We start from the raw sequence: 21368 nt of genomic DNA on the forward strand, positions 1-21368 counted from the left end.
GACCACCTACATTGTTATTTCATCGTAATCGCCCCTTTGTATGTAAATCAGAGGTCTTCTTCAGTAAATCATGCATGAGCCTACATCTTTTCTTTGTGGTGTAACAGATTTGGAGAGGATTGTTCTGATTAATTATTGGGTTTCATCTTGCGACCAACCTTACAACTTGTTGGAAGTGTTTCGCATTTAAGTTCAGTACTTATTCATCAGGGTCTTTCTCCCAATCCAGTATGTTTTCCAGTGGGAGTGATATCCTCGCAATTTGCATTGTTATTATTATTGTAGTAAACACTAGCAGTTGTTTTTTTAATTGGATGACCTTAGGGAAGGATGTTCTTTTATTAACAGAAGAGGGATTTGAATACAACTGATAGTTTAATGTTTTTCTACAATTGTGGCAGAGGTAACATAGATAAGTCTTTCAAATAGTTAGGATGTCATTCTCTCTCATTTTCTAATGTACAGTTAATCTGAAGATTTTCTTTATTACAATATGTAGCAAAATCATGAGTTAACACAGTATTTCATTTTTTTTATTACAAAATGTTGGCACATTCAAGCTAGTATAAGTTGAAATTCCTACTATTGTATTCTTCTGAAGATCTTCATGTGGATCTTGAGCATCAAAAACCTGTGAGAGAGAAGAAATGAAGCCTGAACGAGGAGCTATAGTAATTGATATGACACTGGTTCCATTAAAAAGTGTATTTGGCACTACTAATTTTCGCCCTGGAACAAATCAAGTTTCATCCATTTCCGCTCTACTCGTTACAACTACTGTCATCAGATTTGCCAGTAATGTAATTAAAACAATTTAATCACTGTTGTTCAGGCGCGTGATGGGCCAGTGTGAGCCACACTGTGTGGAATTTGTTTGTGGTTTCAGGAATACACATAATAAACCTTTGAAGATTTCTGGGCTACCACTAGATTGCCAAATAGTGTTAAATAACTCATACAGATGTGCAATTAATGTTTCGGAAAAATGATTATATTTCAGATGCAAAGCCATCAGGTCAAGGGGTTTTTGCCAAGATTCGTTTTTATACCTAATTCAATTTCAGTAACTCTTATGGGTCGTTATACAATGGCAGGCTGCTCTGTGTTGATCTGTGGTATGTTTTCTCCTTGAAAGAAATAGTTGATGACCTTGGTAGCGGAATATGAGTTTTGGAATATAATTCCAAGTAAAATAGGTGGAATATGGCTGCTACTGCTTTCTGTCCTGTGATCATATTATCACTCTTTGGATCTACAATGCTGTTTGTTCCAGCTCAAAGATTTCCATCCCGTGCTTGCTGAGCAAGAGTTTTCCAACAATGCACGCTCCTTATTATAATTGCTGTTTATAGATTGGCCAGTAGTTATTTGTTCTTGATCATACAATGTTTTACAACCACCAATAAGAGTGTGTGGAGTTGAATTAGCTATAGAAAGTGGAGTAATGTCACAAAAAATCTACCATAAGAGGAGATCCCAGGCAAGAGTGTCCACATTCGCCTTCGCTCCTTGACTGGCATTAGAAGCTTTAGCAGACATAAGAAAGAGATAGCTAGGATTGCATTAATGGGAGGAAGTATAGGATTATGCTCTGATGATATGTTTTTTTATAAAATAAAAACCCTGGTATAGTTGGTAAAACACTGTTGAAAAGAATTAGACACTTTCTGATTAAAGATACAACTGCAGTTGCTTCTAATCTTGTAGTAAATATGTCATCCAGACAAATATATCTAAAACATTGGATAATCTGGATGATCAGTAGCCAATTGAGGATATATTTGATGTAGACGAAGAAATTGATCTCTATAGAGGTATTATTTTGAATGACCAAGCAACAGCTTTCAAAATGATGGTACTTTAGGATATTTCTTAATATAGGAAGTATAAAGCAGTAGAGGCAAATGGTTGATCTGGGAGAGGAAGAATAGCAAGGAGTAAAACAAAATCCCTGGGTTGACACAGTGGAAAGACGCAATCTAAGATCGGGTGGTAATCAGGCAGTGGTGCAAACAGATAGGTGCTGGACGCTGTGGGTTTCAGGGAGGAGCCCAGACGGTGTCACAAAGAAGAGGCCTGAATGTTGAATTGCAAGTGTATAGAGCAGCTACCTATATCCTGTCAAAAGTAAGGACTCTTTAGCCTCATTTGCAATTGCCTGAGCAAAGGCCGACTCCTCCTAGGAGCAACTGTGCCATTCTGTACTTTATTAGACTTTCAACGTTAGTGATTGAGTGCAATTGAGAAGCAATACTATGGTTGATAGTCAAGGCAGAAAACTTGCTGAATCAGGGTTAAGAAAGAGCCCAGCATAAGCCTTACTAATGGCCAAGTCCAAGAGAAATCCTGATGGAAAAAAGCAAAAATTAGGGACAAAAAGAAAAGAGATGGAAGATGAAAATAATGAAAAATCAGGGAAGGAAAACATTGTGATGCATCCTTCTCAAGCTCAAACCTGCTTAAACATGTTTAAGTCAGGGAATAAACAATTCAATTATAAACGCACAAGATGCTTGTGTATGTAACACTTAACGGAGTGGGTTATTACTCTAAAAGTAGAAGTCATCCTTACCTATTGGCTCAATATAGATATTGAGGGGGTCACCACACCCACAACCTTTCATGGCATGCTTCATCATCGGTGGCCCCCCACTCTGGAGTAGGATGATATTTCACCAGTGGAGTCAACCATAACTGGAAGTTCTTTGATATTCGTATACAGGACATTACAACAGGGTTCAGATAATCAGTTCAAATATCTTATGGTTCAGTCCACTGATGTAGTATCGTCTTACTTCAGTGTGGGGGGGGGGGTGATGATGAAGCATACCATGAAAAGTTGTGGATGAGGCAACCCCTCAAATATATACAATATCAATTATTGAGCTAATAGGTAAGGATGACATTTACTTTGAGGGAAATAATACAACCTTCTAAATATTACATACCTAAGCATCTTGTGTGTTTATAGATGTATGATAGGAGGACCTTATTGGGTAGTCTTCCCTTCTTCCTCTCTTATTGTGTACACAAATAAATGTTTTCAAACCGTAACACAGTGCCAGGTCCAAATGTTTTGGCTCAATCATATTCCCTAATAGGAGAAAGTGAGCAATTATCATATTTAGCAAAGACTGTAGCATATGCATGATAATAAAGAGCCACACATAAAAGATTAACCACAATCAAATTTGAATTTGAAACAACGTTTGTGTCTTCAATGGGTGAACAGTAACTTCCAAAAGCCATGGCAGAACTGTTACAACAACATTGTTCTGATAGACCAATTCACATACAGATTTTGCTTCTTAAATCATGGAATTACAAAACGAGCACAATAATTAGAAGAGGTCATAAACTTCTGAATGATTTCCATCGAACCCTGTAAAGGTAATGAAGCTCACTTTACTGGTCCTGAAGTTAAAGGCCAACAAGCAACTCTCTGGTTTACTCCAGGTAACTCCTTCATTGTTTTAGGGATATTGTTTTTAAACGAACAATGAAAGTCAATAAGCATACCACATGCTTCACTATTCAGAAGCACTGCAATATTAATTATTCTTCTATCTTCCACTTTCAAAACAATTGATAAAAGGAACAAATGATTGTCAGGCCTCCTCATTGAGAAAATCAATGTACAGTTCTTGGTTTCTCTTTCTCAGACACTGGATGGGATAGGCACAGATCAAGTATCCATAATCAACACCATAGTAACACGGATTCTTGACACCATATTGACAACAATATTTTAGTGTAACAAAAATATCATGTCAAAACTATCATTTACAAAAAATATGGCCACTCGATACTTATAATAGTAACTACAAAAAAATCGGCAAAATATAGTTTTACACAAATATCGTTAAAAACATACAAAAATATTGTTTTTAATATATCTTACATATATATATATATATTACATATATATATATATATTGTTTAAAATAGTAAATCTTTAAATTGTAATATATACCAATAATATAATGTAAATTAAATAAACACAAATAATATTTAATACTATATATAATTGTATAAACACACATGCATACATATATGTGTGTATATGTTTATATATACATATATATTGTGTAATACTTTTATAATAAATATATATTTTACATTCTATTAAATGCTTTCGGTTAAATAAAATTAATTTACTAGTATGAAAAGTATATGTATATATAATATATATATATATATATTTTATGTATAGATATACATATATATATTGATATACAGATCTATTTATAGATAGACCTATACATTCTTGTGCGTGTCTTGTCCTGAGTTTACCCCAACCCTCGCTATTCTGGACATTTGCACCAACGCCCCTCAGCCACACTTACCTGGGAACAACCACTGCATCCTGGGTCCTGTAGTCCGTGGATTTCCCGGACCGGCTGCAAATTTCACTTGAGGGGCGGAGCCGATCATTTGCACCTATCGGTGTGCGGTGGGATGTATTTTAACTGATGGACTTCTGGGACTTCCTTTTACTGACACTGCAGGCGCTGACGAAGGCCGATCCGGCCGAAATGCATTCGCCATTTCTACTCGAATAAAAGATGTTGCCCTGTTAATCCCCTCTGAGGCTCCCGCTCCTTTCTTCGAGAGGAGATTTCTCTCTATATATATATATATATATATATATATATATATATATATTCACTGAAAAAAACATAGGTTATAGACTATATATAGTTAGGAATTAGCCTTTAAAAAACCTTGGAAATTCACTGAAAAAACCATAGGTTTTAGGCCTTATATAGTTAGGAATTAACATATAAAAAACCATTGAAATTCCTCCTATATAGTTAGCTGGACATTTTATTGATATAAAACCATTGAAATTCCACATATAGTTAGTTGCACTAACTATATTTTTCGCGCATCCGCAATCCAATGCTGATGATGTCACATATTACATCATTCATGACATGGTCAATGACATCACTGATGACATCACTGATTATCATCATCTAATTATGGGGTACAGGGGTAGTTTACAATAAGTTTCCGCAGTTTACCCATCAAACATGTGCCACCCTTAAATCATTTAGTGCAATTAAAAACGTGGGCAGTACAATCCATCCAGTCCATGTACGCATCCTGCAGCATATGAGAGCCATTAAGCACGCAGATCAAGCTTATCCGGTGGCCCGGCATTTTGAGACATTTCACAATCAAGATGTAGCAGGGCTCTGTTACTTTGTTATTGATTCCATTCCTAACAGCATGCGGGGCGGGGATCGTCTACAAAAGTTGAGGCGTTTGGAATTCAGATATATCCTGGAACTCAACGCCAAGGCCCCTGGGGGTCTTAATTTGGAAGAAGACATGAAAACACACCTGTAGAGAGGGATCTTTCGAGGAAGTGATCAAGTCTTAGAATATACCATAGTGTGCTCAATGGTTGCTGTACAAAATCTGGGTAAAGGGAGAGAGGCAGGTTCATGATCCCCGCTCCTTCAATGAAGTTGATTTTAATTGCACTAAATGATTTAAGGGTGGCACATGTTTGATGGGTAAACTGCGGAAACTTATTGTATTTGCCCACTTGGGCTGTACTATTTGTACATTTGACGGCACAGTTATGAGATATTATGGCAATATGACACATTAATGGCATTTGCCCACTTGGGCGTTAACTAACAGGCTGCAAGAAAATACTGAAAAATTTTAAAGCCCGAGTAAAGTTGTAATTTATACTCGACTGGGGTTAGCAAAGCTCTGTCCAATGAAGAGCACAAAGCGCCAACGATCAAACCGCTGTCGTATATTATTGGGGATGCTCCCCGGCTTGTTACAATCATTTGTTGGTTGAGAGTAATTTAAATATGTTATCCGAGCCTGCAAAATGTTATTTAAATTGCTGTGCATTGTCAATGATTGATAGATAATGTTTTTTCTTGAAAAGTGTGTAAAGGAAGTAACTATAAGTCTTTCTTCCATTACCTTGATCGAAATGTGTTTCCGTTCACGTGACCCAGCACTTTTGCACTTTAAAAAGGTGAATGTTTGTATTGTAACTTTGGTGAACAAGCCTGCTGGTCAGGCGAAACGCGTCCGAGGGTTGACAAATAAATTCATTTGTCTGGTACATGGTCTCGCCAGCGTGTGGTTCTTCTACTCGTTTTGTGGTGAGATATATATATATATATATATATATATATATATATATATATATATATATATATATATATATATATATCTAGCAGTAGATATAAGGTTAGCTCTGTTCACTCTTCCAGGAAATCCATAATTTCATAAGATGCTTTGCAGAGGAATAACCTCCTTCACTCATAGCTCACCATGGCCCGTGAGGTAGCCATAACGATGCAGACCTAGGTGGTGGCAATGCAGAGTGAAGATAAGCTTTCCTCCCACAGGCCAAGTAAGTATTCCAGAAACATGCGGTGTTTGCCTCACACATTGCGAGGCCAAAGAAATATGCCACTGCAAATGAGTTCTACTGTTAATGCTGCTCTGCGATGTAACAGTAGTTCAAGAGGTGATCGAGGGGCAAGATGCAATTGTGATCAGAGCCAAAGAGATCCAAATGTCTTGGATTTGACCTAGGGAAAATAAAAATGTGTTGCACAATTACAAAGAGGGAGTAATATTTGACTTTATACTAAAATAATTACTTCATTCAAGTACCCAGTACCCAGGCACTGCAGCTTAAATTGTGGAAGTAGAAAATCAACTACTTAAAGGCAGAACACTTAATGACAGATAGGAAATTCATATGTTGATCGCAGTTTTTCCTGCATAGGTGTTCTGCCTCTTTAAAAGACGATTTTGCAAATGCTAGATCATAGGGAAATCAAGGGGCAAGTGGTTGAAACCTTTTGACTGTGAAAAGTTTCAAAGGAAGCGAAGAACATATTAGATTCCTTGCATTATTTTAAATATATCAGTGGAAGGGTTATTAGTAGGAGGAGGGGGTCTTGAGAGAGAGAGATTAGCAGAGAACGGGGGTGGGGGGCAATAGTGTGTACCAAGGTGGTACAATTAAATTGTGTACACTTCCCAAGTTACATTTTACTCTTCAAAATATCCCTTTACTAATAAGCAAAAATAGGTTAGACTCTTTAAAATTTCGAAACCAAAATATGTTATGGGAGAATTGAAGAATCCCGAAATTCCTAAAAACATAATGTATTTCCTAATGTCAAAAGTTTGTTTTGATATTTTAAAATCTGACAATTACCATAATGCCTTTGTGTTGAGATCTCCACTCCATTGGTTTCAAAGGCTAGATAGAGAACATCCACGGTGGTAAGTTGATTAAAATGCTAAAATCAAGCCTTTTTTATTATATTCTCTTGTGGGATCTTCAACAAGCTTAAATAAAATTTTGCATTTTGGATCTTAAGACAACTTTTGAAAAAAGAAAATAAGTATTTTATGTTTTATGTTAATGGTAATGTCCCAATCTGGAAGAATCCATTAATGCAAAAACATTAGAAGCATTCATAGTGGTGTAATTTGATGCATGTAGGTATCTTATATTAGAAGTGCCTCATTTAAAATTCATTCTATCATTTGGTTTTCTATAGTTGAAATATAAGCAGGAAGGATGGCTGATACAAAATGTTCAAACAAGTGTTGGGTAATAGGATGACAGTGCAGGTGGGTGATATTCACAGTTACCTACATGTAATACTAAAGCTGTTTGTTTGCCAATTATAAAATTCTAAATGTATTCCTGAATATGCACATTGCTAAATACAAGGCTTATCTGGAATGAAGACTGAGTAGTTACTGTTTTAGACAAGTATGAAGATAATCCTAAATTAACTAAACGGATATTAAACCTTAATTTGATGCTTATTCAGCAAACATTGTGATTATTTATTAGGCTCCAATAAGAACACAAGGGGAAACATGTTTCAGATATAAGAAGTGTTTGAGCTTGTGGCCCTGCGGAGGATGTTTAAAATAGACCAAAGCTGGTGATGTGCAAAGGTGTTGTATGATCACTATTACCAATGAAATGATAGATCTTTCCAAATACCCAGGATTATCATTCCAGAAAAAAAATGGATTTCTAGGGCACAGGTGGTGTTGTACGGCATGTACTTTCTCAAGTATAACTGTGCGGTTTGTGGACAACATAAATGTTGGACTGGTACAAGACTGATTCTGAGCACCACTCAGGATATGTTGGGCTATAGTCTTGCTACCTCACAGTGCACCATCTGTACCCCTTACCTTATAGGGTAACAAATGTATGGGCAACCTCTGAACATGCCGTTTATCAGAGAAGAGAGAGAGGACTAGGTATCTAGCCCGTATCCCCAGGGTTCATATGTAATCAAAAAGGACTAGCCTATTGTGAACATTTTTAACAGGACTCAGAACTGTATGACGAAGTGCGGGAATCCCCATCGCACACATATAGCACCTTAGCGAGTGCTTCACATATTTCAATAAACACACTCACTTAAGTATAAAATTGCACCATCACTTATTTTACAGTCCTGAAGAAAGCCAGTTTTAAATTCAAAGGCCTGGCTGAAACATGTAGACCACACCTGGATGCAAGAGGCCCTAATATATACTCCTGTCACATCCACCAGCCTTTTTAACCGCTAACAGAGGCCCAGTTATTAAAGTTTAATTAACCCTTGGGTACTGGGACCACTGTATAGCTTTTTTAACTATCACTATTCACGTCACCACACTGCACACTCAGCTACATACCTGCTCCACTGTAGTCGGGCGTTGTAGCACACCCGGGACACACTCGGTGTCACTGGGTGGGCCCGATGATGAAGCATGCCACCAACTAGGTTGGTGGGTGAGGGCTTCACGAAAAAACCTAATGACTTGTACTTCGTCATACAGTTCTGAGTCCTGTTAAAAATTTTCACAATAGGTTAGTCCTTTTCAACCTCTGAACATGACAACCCTGGTCCCCCAAGGTAATTGAGGTGAAATATTTATAACCCTTTCACTCAGCATCTTATCTATACCCAAAGAAATACACAAGAAATAGATAACCTGCAGTTTCAATAATTATTGAAGCATTGTGCTTCTTGCATAAAATACGTGTGGTGCTGCAATGATTAATAGAAGGAAAAATAATAATGTGATTAGCATTATGAGAATGGTGAAAAAGATTAACAATTCAACCATTTTGCTGATTACAGCAAACTATATGCTGGCATCCAAGTACTGTCATATAGTGTACTTTAACGTAGCGCATTCTACCCTATCATGCCTAAGGTGAGTGGCTCTGCCAAATCACCTATCGGGTGATCTACCTCCCCATTACCTGTGGTTTAGTGTCAGCAAGCTGCCCATCTTGGTGTGGAGTTGGACAGCATCCCTCACATGAGGCGACCTGAATGATCTGAGCTGAAATTCCGGCATGGACTGACCTCTAAGTGTTAGCGAAATGCTTCGCTGAATAAACAAAGGCTTTATGTCATATATAAATTAATATCTTCCATGTTACCATGCTGAAGGCCCAGTCAGGCCACTATTGTTTATTCTAATATGATATTTCAGTCGCTGAGCTGCCAAATCCAAATAAAAACATCTTGCCTGATGAATTTAGCCCTTGTACAGAGTGTATTCTGATATGGTGCCTCCGAAGAAGTATTGTAAGCAAACTGAGTTCGAGGAATGTTATCCTGTGTCTGCATGCAAATGAATGTGGTCAAATGTCATTGTGTTTATGGGGAAAGAAGGCAACTTAAGAACGTTAATATGTAAAGGTGGCATTTCTTAACCAGGCCAAAATACCTCCATGTGACAGTAGTAGGTAATAACATGATTTTATACAAATAACAATCAAGAATGAATTACCGAGATGACATAAGTTGTTATGAGACAGTTATGCTCTTGAACATTAATTAATTGTTTATGAAGAATGTGGCATGTAGTCAACCAATTACATCAGGAAAAATGACTTTCCCTTCAACAACAGTACTGTGATAATTTCATGTGTGATTTGCATTTTTCCCTTTTCCCACTTATAGTGCTTGCATGTCGTTATAGTTTTAGATGTAGGAGGCTGGAGATAGTTATGAAGATAACTTTAACATAATATTATATACATAAATATATTTAAAATTCAGAAAACATAAATGTATTAATACTCATAGCTCCATATCTACTAAAGGACATAATTGTGTTTCACTGGTGCTGGGTCCGAGCAAAGAGAAACAGATGTTAGCATCAGTCATCTATTAGTTGCATCACACCACATTGCATTGTGTTGTGTTCTTCCTAATCCCCAACAATGCATGCAAAGAGGTAGTTACAGTTACAGCTCAAGAAACCATAGGCATCAATACAAAATAATACTTGTAAAGATCATGCAGTTTAGCACAACTTAGCGCTGGTGCAAATAGTGACAAAACATTGAAGCAAACAAAAACAGATGCAAACAATACAGCAGATCAGAGCATATAAAAATCATCTTTAAACACCCAGGGAATCCCCATCATGTTCCCCAGGAGAGTCAGCATGGAGAATGTCACACGGCGGAACAGGCAGAGATTTCTGCAATGACCCCAGCAGAATGCTGCAGAGTGAAAAGAGTTTTTTTCAAAATTTGGCAAACCTAAGGAGAAAAAACAAAGGTATAGATTTGGCAGTGAGGTGATATATTAAGGCTCCTTGAACAAACCTCCCTGAGCCAACAAAAAGTAGGTTTCAGGCAGTCACAATGTATGTGAAATTACTTGCCGTACTTCAGCAGCTAGAATTAGGCCCCTTCTTGTTGTACTCTATGTGATCAGTGAGTTGGAGGTTAATGGCCTTTTCGAGGACTTTGGTGGGAAAGGGCAATGGGGAGATAGGGAAGTAGTTCTTGAGTTCACTGAAGTTTGTGGAGGGTTTCATGAGGAGGGGATTGACCTCTGTGGTTTCCTTTCATCGAGGAAAGTGACGGTGGGGATGGATCTGTTGAGAATGGAGGTGAGTTTGTTGCTGATTTTCATGCTCCCAACGTTGAGGAAGTGGTGGGGGCAGGGGTCCGTGGGTGATCTGAAGTGGATGGAGTTCATGATGGCTGTGGTGCTCTATGTAATGAGTCACCTCCATGTGGTGAGCAGGGGGTTGTCGGTGGGCTCAGCTGGGGTTAGGAGGCTGAAGAAGTTGGTTGGTTGGGGTTTGAATTTTCAGTAGATGGCGGATATTTTGTTGTGAAAGTAGTCCGCCAGGGTGTCGCAGAGCTCCTGGGACTGGGTGATCAGCGTTTTGGTTGCTGATGGGCTGGAGAACTCTCTGACGATGTTGAACAGTTATTAGCTGTGGTTTGAGCTGGCCTCAATGAGGTCGGCAAGGGTTCCCCTTTTCATCTCTTTAAGGAGTTGGTGTTTTGGTTAAGGGATGTCAAGAATGTGGCTCGGTCTGTGGGCTCCTTGCTGGTATGCCATTTCCTTTCCTGCTGGTGCACCATTTCCTTTCAGTTTTGCTGGCGTAAATCTACTCCAGTGGGAGCTCTAGCCAGGGGATGCCAAAGCAAGTTAGACCAACACGTAAAATGTTGTGTATTTATAAACTTGTATTGGTCATTACTGCCCTGATCATGGCCAATGGTTTACTCAATTGTTAAAACGCCACTTTCACCTTTGTTTTTGTAAGTGCATTTCTAAGGTTTTTTTTAATGCAAAGTTAGCTATCATTAGCATGTCTAACTATGAATTTTCTGTAAATTTCTAGTTGTTTTTTTTACTGTTAAGAAACGATAATTATGATGATGATGATGATGAAACAGTTTTATAAAGCACACATGATGCTCCAAGGAGTGTCCCGCCGCTAGTCCAAAATCAAGCCAGATCACATAGTGAATAACCAGGTTTTTAATCCCTTCCTAAAAATAGGTTCGGACATTTCTCATCTCAGATGTATCAGGAGAGAGTTCCATGCAGAAGGCCCTAACAAGGGAAAGGAGCGCCCTCCAATTCAGGCCCTGCATCCACGTACCGCCACTACCCCACGCGGGTGGCCACCTCCTGGCACGAACAGCCATCATGCAGGCCCTGCTTCCAATCTCTGGCAAGTGGCCAAATCACTGCCTTGCAGCACCTTTGGCCATGCATAGCATGTGGTTGGCCGCAAGGGTCAGCCATCCCCACACTATGTACTGAATTCAACCATGCATGATTTGGAGTTGTATGTGACAAAATTGTTAAAAAAGTTTCATAGATAACAATAGGAATCAAAAAACAGTGCACATTCAATAAGTGTGGATGACTGGGACTAGGCACACTCCAAGGACAATGGGTGGTGAATGTAGGACGCCTACAGAATGTTGGTTCACTAGTCAGGAGGACTTGGACGTAGACACTTAGGGAAACTGGTGATGGAATACGTTAGGAAAGTGTTTGGAATTTGTCCTGGTTCGAATTGGTCAATAATTCGATGTGCACCATGTAGGGAAGGGTTGAATGTTTCTCTCAGTGAAAAAGATGTCCAATGCATCATTTTGAGGCAGGAAACAGCCTTTCACAATGCAGTCATCACATCACACTACATTTACAATGCATGTCACTACAACGCAACCATTACATTGCAGGTCACTACAACGCATGACACTACAAGGCATGTCACTAAAGCGCAGGCATTACATCGCATACCATTACAAAGCATAGGACCCCTACACTAGCCAACACTTACCCTACTGTTGCACCCCCTGAAGTTAGAATAGTAGTTTTCACCTCTACACTATCCAACACTTACCCTACTGCTGCAACTTAAATGCAATGTAATGGTATGTGTTGTAATGGTATGCATTGTAAAGGTATAATGCGATGTAATGGAATGCATTGTAAATGTAGTTGAAAAAATTCATTGTAATGGTATGCGATGTAAATGTATGCATTGTAAGTGATGTTGCAGTGTTAAAACTGCATTGTAAAGGCATGGTTTGTAAATGTATGCATTGTAATGTCATACATTCTTTTGAGACTTTACATCGCCCAAGCTTTTGAAATGCAGAATACAAGGGCAAAAAACTTTTGAACTGGGTTAAATGATTTTTGTTTCTTTTTTGGGAGCTTCAATGGGCCCTGATATCTTGTTACTAACAATGATTGTTCAGCGTCTTTTTTGGTTATTCGTGAATAGTAATAGATTTTTCTGTAACAGGAGGCATTGGTTGGGAACAGGTTAGTTTGACTAAAGTGTTTATTTGAGGATGAAACAGCACTCCTTTTTATCATAGCTAATCGAAAAGTAATGTAGGTTTTACTGGTGTTTGAGCACACTTAAAGTAGCACATAGCCACAAAGTTAGCAGCTATCTGTAGTAGTAATAGCTAGGAGTAATGCAGGGTTGGTTTGTTTCCTGGAAAGCGAGTAATGTAACTTGGGTAGAGTAAATTACTGCAAGGATAACAGTATTATTAAGAGTTGTGGCCTAATTCTGAAGCAAAATAGGGCTGAAATGCTCCTGGAGCACCCTGGTATGATGATCAGCCATTCTTTAGGTAAGATGTACCATGAGAGCAGCAAAGTTGGGAACTAGTCATAAACTAACATTTTGTGTATTTAACAGTGATGCTTCACAGAATGCTCACAAGCCATTTTGACTAGACTGTGTTGTAAACCAGCCTCTTCAGCCTCCAAGAAGAGAAGAGAAAAAGGCAGACAGTGTTACAGAGAAACATACCTGCATGTGATGTGTGGAAAAATACAGTGAAGGGCCTGGATGGTTAGAGAGTAAGAAGGGTCTCGAATGGACAATTGCTATTTTGCCTTCGTAAGACAGCACCACATATATGTCATGGAGGCTCAATGTAGAGTTGAACCTCTCTGCTGTGTCAAACAGTTGATCTTCTTAGGGTGTGCATCAGGATCAAGTTGGACTTATCTCCAACTGAGCGTATGTGCCAACACGAAGGAAGACATCACAACACCAGTTAAATCGCAAGTATATGGGTTGATATTTGTTACCCCTTTCCTTCCCAAAAACCCATATATTAATGTATCTCCTTATTTCCATTATTGGCTATCATTACAATAAATGCATGCAAGGTTTGGTGTAATTCTTCGAGGTGGGCGCTACTAGACTGCACCTCCATCCCTACAGCATGGTGTCTGAGCTTTGAAGATCCAACTTTTGTTGCCGGGCTGAGTTAGTTTTTCAGTAACAGACACTCCTGGATGGATATTTGGCTTCCTGACACATATGATCATTGACTTAAAAGTACCATCCATCAACAGTCTGCGACATGTAAGTAGAGACTTGCAGAGGGTGTTTCTGTATAGCTGATGATATGGAAAGGAATCAATGAGCATTATCATATTTTTTTTATATTTTTCAGCATATCTATTGATTTGTCAAAGTTTTGCCTGAGCTCTGGAAGGAGGGAAGAGTGTACCAAATGTAGGATTTTAGACTTTGAGGGCTTATGTCCATGGAATGTGGGGGAGATTTGAAGTGGATTTTTGAGGACAGGCAGTACATACCCCTTGCTTTTGTCATTGATGTTGGCAGGTGAGACCAGAGTGGGTTTGTCAGACATGGATGATTGTTGAAAGAACGCCTGCAGTTTAGATGTGGTGGTTTACACTGATAGTGGTGGTCAGTTGTTTCTTATGCAAAGTTACTTTTTGTAAGTAATTAGCATCTACGGACCCTACAGGAAGACGTGCGGCTTCTCATAAACAGCCAATTGCTTTGTTGAAGGTTTCAAGGTGAGTTCTTAATATCTGAAATTGTTTAGGTACACTGATGAAAATGCTTCATTATTATTAAATGAGTACTCTGTTTTGCTCATCTTTGTTATCAGCAACTACATACACATTCTTACGGCCAAAAACATGTAGTCCCATCTACTTAACCCCTTGCGTGCGGCGGGAATTCCCCGCCCATGCTGACTCCGCCTTGCGCGGGCGGAGTCATGACGGAACGGTTCCGTCATCAGCACAGCTCACCCGTAGCTGATGACGGAACCGCTCCGTCATCAGTATGCAAGGGGTTAAATAATGATGTATACCAAGATATGTCTAAACAATAGCTGCTTTACAGACTTTGATATGACAGGACTCACAATAATATACAACAGATTGCAATTGATAGACTAATGACTATAGTATATGGTTGATTATTAGATAACTAGTTCAGTGGGCTCACTAAGATGAAGGAAGAAGTGCAGTCAGCAAGTGTCTATATTTTGCACTTTGTTTTCAGTCAATATCTGGTCTCTTATCATCAATATGTTATTAAATAGAGACTTGATAACTTGTAGAATTTGTTTTTGCTTTTAAAGTCCGGGATACCTATGGGTCTTGCCTGCACTTTACAAAAAGTGCTACATAAATAAATAAATAAATAAATAAAATAAAGAGCAATCATCTGAGGGTTTTGCCATCCCACTTAAAACTCTTCCTGTTGCGTTAGGGGACGGGTGACCAGTCCATCTGGTACTAAAAGAATACTATAAAGAATAACAATGAAACCTTTACTAGGGCAGAGAGCCTACCTACGGCATTGCTGCTGGATATAATTTGGCTAAAGGGAAAAAGGATAGAAAATGACGTCCCTTGAACCACTCAAAAATTCCCAAAATATTCCATCACATCCCCTCACTCTCTGGGATATCCACGGAGGACTTAGTCACTGTGGACTTCCAGAAAAGGAATTATCCAAAGTCTAATTTGTTTTCTCCCTACATCGCCCTTATGATAACAAAGTCAGACGTTGAGCTAGCCAAGGATGGTTTACAAGTCAGTTACCCACACCAGAGTGAATTCTAAGTCATCTGTCCCAAATTAAAGAGTCCATCCCCTCCTTTTATTTAACTTTGTTTGTGGGTTCCTTGCTAGCCAGTGGGAGCAGATTACACCTTTGTCCTATGACAGGCTGAGGCCAATGGACAGGAGGTCTTGGCAAGATAGACAGATTCCTAAGAATCTGAGCGTAGTACTCATAAATGACAGTCAAAGAGAGCAAAGAGATATCCCAGATTGGGAGCAGGGTAAAAGATTTTCCCCTAGATGCAGCTTCCGGACACCTGGGAGCGGTTCGATAGGACAAATGGGCCACAGAGCGAGGAATCCTCTCTCAAACTGAGAATCCTAGGTTGGAATATCCACAGCTTTGAGTGTCTTATGAAGAGCGGTGATTTGGTATATTGAAGAGAGATCTATCACATGGTGTTCCTACCAGAGACTTGGTTGAGAGAGGATAAGACCATCAATAGCTTTGTAGTGCTGAATAGTAAAGGTTTAAGTTGAAGGACGGGTAGGGCATCATCAGGGGTATTAACATCTACTAAGGTGATTAAGAAGATACAGCAGGGCATTAATGTGTCTAGTGGCATGCAGCTCTCTGTGGTAGAGTTGGTCTGAATAATAATGTTTGCAGTTATTTTCTTTTGATAATGTATGTCCATAGGTGAGAGTGCCAGAGACTGAATGATTGTTTGAACTCTCTCGACCAACCTTTTCATGACAATATAGGCAAATTTCCAGAAGCAATTATAGTAATGGCTGGGCATTGTAATGTTCATCTGTACTTTGGGCAGGAGGGTACACTGATGGAGGATGTTCTCGATTGTTATAATATTACCCCTGCATCGTTTCCTTCCAGCCCTACAAAGCGGAAGGCTAAGGATCTGAGTCAATGGCAGGAGAACAATGGTCTGGTCTCCTTGAATGGTCGGTTTAAAAATGATATGCCAGGATCTGCAACGTTCCAACAGGGCCTTTTGGTGGGGCCCGCTTGACTATATGATTACTCTAGCCTGGCAATTTGTACTCTTGTCAGACTTTAAAGTGGCAAGTTACGAGGGAAGTGACCCTTGCGCCACATAGGCTGTCCTTCATCTTTATGAGCCAGTGGCAGTGCAGAAGGTACTGCCTTTGGGAGTACCTTATCCACGGAGGCTCACAATTCGTCTCGACGGTGGCCACCTTCAGCTTTTAGTGATATACCAACTAACAGAAAACACTGAGGTTTCCTCCTTGTGCCATGTGAACAGACTTTTGTGGTTTAATGAGATTTTGACCAATGTGTTGGACTGCACTTCTGTAAACATCCATAATGGTGGGGCACAGGATATCTGTCATGTTAAAGGGAAGAGGTGGTTGGACTCAGTCTATCAGCAATTGAAATGCTTGGTGAGATGAGCAACCAAACAAGCTAGGATGTGCACAGAAGGTGACTCAAATCAGGAGCTGGCTAGGCTCAAGTGTCAATACAGACAACAGATTTAAGAGAAAAAAACCTCTTTCTATCACAGCAAGTGGGATGAGATGAAAAAGATCCTTCAATCTGGGGATCAGCGCGAGTTTTAGGCAAAAGTAAATTATTCCAGTGGCCCCACTGGGGTGATTCTAACTTGTATGATTCCTGAGGATATATGGGCAGCATATATGACTGATCTGTTTGATAGTCCCTCTACCTCAGATAGGTTTAAATGACCATTGATTAAAAAAAACGCCTCCACGTGGTTCTCAGTAAAAAAGGAAAGGGTGTTAATTGACAGGATCAAGCTCTCTAGAGCCGCAAGCCCTGACAATATGCCAACAGTAATAATTAAATCTAATAGTGACTGGTGGGCACTGGTACACTCTCCCCTGTTTTGCAGGATAGCTTCAAGGGGCCTTTACCCCTAGTCTTGGAAGGGGCAAAAAGTGAAACCTGTATTAAACAAGCATTGGCATAGCCAATAGGTCTCGCCTTTGAGACCTTATAAGTGTTCAACCAGAGCGATTGGCTTTGCTAACGGCTTTAAGCTGTAAACATTTTTGTTACCTTATATATAACCAAGAAGTCAGTATGTACAACAGAACAACGCTATTAAATAAGTATTGCAAAAACAACAGGTTTCGCATTTGCTTGAGTTAGAGCTATTGGCATTGTAAATGACAATGATTTTAGATTTTTTTCCTATGTTCAATGGAGTGTATGTATGTGGTGTGTAGCGGAATTATGTAGGTTGGATTGAAATTCTTAGTTGTGGAACTGTGTGGGATGGAATTGTGGAGTGGAGTTGTCTAGTTGAATTATGTGGCATGGTGTGCAGTGAAAATATGTGGCTAGTAATTATGTATTATTGAGTGTAGTGGAATTATGTGGAGAGGGATTGTGGGTTATGTAGTGGAATTATGTGGAATGTATTTTGAGTTGGGGAGTGGTATGTAGTGGAGTTTCACTTAATTATGTGGTGTGATGCTGAATTTTGTGACATGATGTGGAATTCTGTGGTGTGGATTGGATGTATGTGGTGTGGTGTGTAATTGAGTTGAATTATGTGGTTTGGTGTTGAATTATCCGGTGTGGATTGGAAATGTGTGGAGTTGAATTGTGAGGCATGAAACTGTGGATAGCTTTGACTTTTTGGTGATGATAAAAACAAATAGGTAGGAGCTAAGCTCCAGATCTGTGTCTTTGGGTGTTTTAAAAAAAGAAAAATTCAAAAAAGTTTATTTTGTTAACAAAGAAGCTTTGACAGTAGTAGGCACATAGATTTGCACTGATATGCATTGTTCAGCACTGTCATATTACCTGAAAAAGCAAGGTATATTATCATAGACTGGAATGTGGTCAACTGTTCCTTGACACTGTTTTTCAGGTTTTGCCTGGCGAACAGCTGCGCAGCAGCGTTTCGCGCAGGCGAAATCTTATGTTTTTACCAGTGTGGGGCTTTGTCCCGCCTTCTCTTCCATTGGCTAGCTCCATAAATGGAGGCTAGCCATTGGAAGATCTGTCCATCATTGCCGGAGCAGATCTGTGGGCGTTCCGCCGATTTTTACTCATCCCGCCCCTTTGCGATCGTCATGCGGCGGTGGGCGGTGGTTTATTCTATTTAATTTTTTTGCTTTTTTTGGGTCATTCCTCGAGGCCGACCACCGCCGGAAGAAGTCCTGGTGAGTGCTCCCCTCCCCTCCCGCTGTCCATGTGCCCGTTCCCGCCCCACCTCCCGCTGTCCGTGCGCCTGTTTCCGCCCCCCACCCCTCCCGCTGTCCGTGTGTCCGTTCCCGCCCCCCCTCCCGCTGTCCGTGTCTCCGGCCCCGGCCCCACTTGTAAAAGAAAAGGCATGTATTGACCAGGCGCCGCAGGAAGCAGGGCGATCTGCAGACACAGCAGCCACCCGCAGTCTTAAGTGTCACCTTAAAATAGATAGATTTTCTTTTCGGTGGGGAGAGGGTGCAGAGGGGGACAACAAGGTGGTGGGGAGAATCAAACTCCACAGGTGGGATGGAGAAAGGTTTTGTTGGCGGGCTCCTCTCCGAGGGGGCAGGGACTCGAGCAGGGAGGCCGGGGCTCGGCGAGGAATAAAAAGACACATGGCGCTTGGAGCACGGTAAAGGGTACAGCGTTCACGCCGAGTCGCCTTCTCCCAGGAAGCAGCCAGCGGGCACGGCTGCAGGCAGCACACAGACCGGTGACTGTAGACCGCAGCGCAGAGATCAGACGGGGAGCGGCCCGCACTGCAGAGGCACGGGTCCCGGTCCTCGCCCTACCACTGACGGGGGCTGGCGCTCGGGTGATTGAAAAGGTGCTCGCAGAGGTATACCGGGGTGCTGTGCCCACAGACCCCCGCCACAGGGCACAAGAAACCAGCCTCAGGAGGTCCCTCCCCGGGCGCACCTGCCACCAGCCCTCGGCCTCGCACAGCTCAAGACTCATCCTGAAAACATGCCGAACTTCAACGGCAAATGGAAGATGAAGCACTCTGAGAACTTCGATGAGCTACTCAAGGCGCTAGGTGAGTGCACGCGGGAGTGGGGGAATGAAGGGGGGTGTTGGCTGAGCCTTTGGGGGCGTCAGTCCTGTGTGAACAGTAGGTGGGTGCAAGGGCAGTGGGTGAATTATCCTATCAGCCAGTATGTGGGCGACGACGAAGCCCCCTGTTTGCTGTGGGCGAGTGAGTTCTCCATGTGAGTCGGATGTGCAGTTGTTGAGTCATGGAAATGGATGGGTGAGTTCTCCAGTTGCTGTGGGTGAGTCCCGTGGGAGGGGCGGGTATGTGCTGGTGCTGTGCTGCGTCCTATGGGATGGGTGGTTGAGTTCTGTCGGTGCTGTGTGTGAGGCAATTGGGAGTGGGAGGATGAGTTAAATGGATACTTTTGGGTGAGTCCCAGTCCCTTGCGAGTGGGACGCTACGTTCTGGTGCCGTGGGGAGTCCAATGAAGATGGTGGATGGAGTCTCCTCGTGCTCTGTGCGAGTCCCGTGGGAGTGGGTGGGTGGGTTCTATCGGAGCTGTGGGTGAGTCCTATGGGACTGTGTGGGTGAGTCCTGATGCTGAGTGGGCGGTGGAGTTTTATCTGAGTTGTGGGTGAGTCCATTGGGAGTGGGAGGATGAGTTCTATTGGTACTTTGGGGTGAGTCCCAGTCCCTTGCAAGTGGGAGGAGGAGTTCTGGTGCCGTGGGAGTCCAATGGAGAGGGTGGACGGAGTCTCCTGTTGCTGTGGGAGAGTCCCATGGGACTGTGTGTGTGAGTCCCGATGCTGAGTGGGCGATAGAGTTTTAACGGAGTTGTGGGTGAGTCCATTGGGAGTGGGAGGATAAGTTCTGGTGCTGTGGGGAAGTCCCCTGGGAGTGGGTGGATGGAGTCTCCTCGTGCTCTGTGTGAGTCCCGTGGGAGTTGGTGGATGGGTTCTATCGGAGCTGTGGGTGAGTCCCATTGGAGTGGGTGGGTGAGGTCTCAATGCTGTGCTGAGCCCCGTGGAAGAGGCTGGGTGCAGTCTCTTGGTGCTCTCGATGTGTGCTGTGTGATCGGGTGGATGGAGTCTCCTGGTGCTCTGGGCGGATGAGTTTTCCCTAAGCTGTCAGTGAGTTCCGTGGGAGTGGGCGAATGAGTTTTCCCGAGGCTGTAGGCGAGTTCCATGGGAGTGGGTGGGTGAGTTCTCTAATTGCTGTGCTGAGCCCCGTAGGAGTGGGGTCTCCTGGTGCTCTGGGCGAGCCCACTGGGCAGGGGGGGCCTGGGTCGGTCCCGTAAGCCTGATGCCACAGGGGAGTTCCTATGGGGTTGTGTGGCATTGTGGGTGCCACAGGTGAACTGCCATACTGGGAAATGTAACTGTCCCTTGTCCGCTTTGGTGGACGTGTACACCTTGCGCCTCCATAGAACGGGGCTCGCGCTGGGGTGAATGGGATCTGATAGCAAGGACAGCTCACCCACAGAAGTGTCTCGTTGTGCTGTAAACCTAAGAAAATGTTTGTCCGATGTTAACGACCCCGGAGAGGCCAAGGGCTGGCCAGCAGGAGTCAGCGGGCTCCCTTCAGGGCAGAGCTCTGCTTCCGGCTCTCAACCCACAGAGCTGCTCTGACGTCCCCTGTCTAGACACGCCGCGTCCTTTGTGTCTTCAGCGCGGATGGGCTGCACAAGGGGAAATACCTTCCTTACTCACTGATTTTCCTATACGTGTCCTCGTGTCCGGGAGCTCTGCTG

The 21368-nt window shown here is 41.7% G+C and overlaps 1 protein-coding gene across 1 annotated transcript in view; it reads right to left on the reverse strand.

Annotated features, from left to right (window-relative positions):
• Window positions 1-608: 608 nt before the first annotated feature.
• The window catches only part of ABHD17B (abhydrolase domain containing 17B, depalmitoylase), a 406748-nt gene continuing 385988 nt past the window's right edge, over window positions 609-21368 (reverse strand). The window contains exon 6 of the mRNA XM_086961258.1: window positions 609-631. Within this exon, the coding sequence (XP_086817384.1) occupies window positions 624-631 (8 nt within the window). The 3' untranslated portion in view covers window positions 609-623. The remainder of the gene's footprint in view (window positions 632-21368) is intronic.

The sequence above is a fragment of the Lissotriton vulgaris genome, chromosome 3_1, assembly GCF_964263255.1.
Source record: "Lissotriton vulgaris chromosome 3_1, aLisVul1.2, whole genome shotgun sequence".
NCBI lineage: Eukaryota > Metazoa > Chordata > Amphibia > Caudata > Salamandridae > Lissotriton > Lissotriton vulgaris.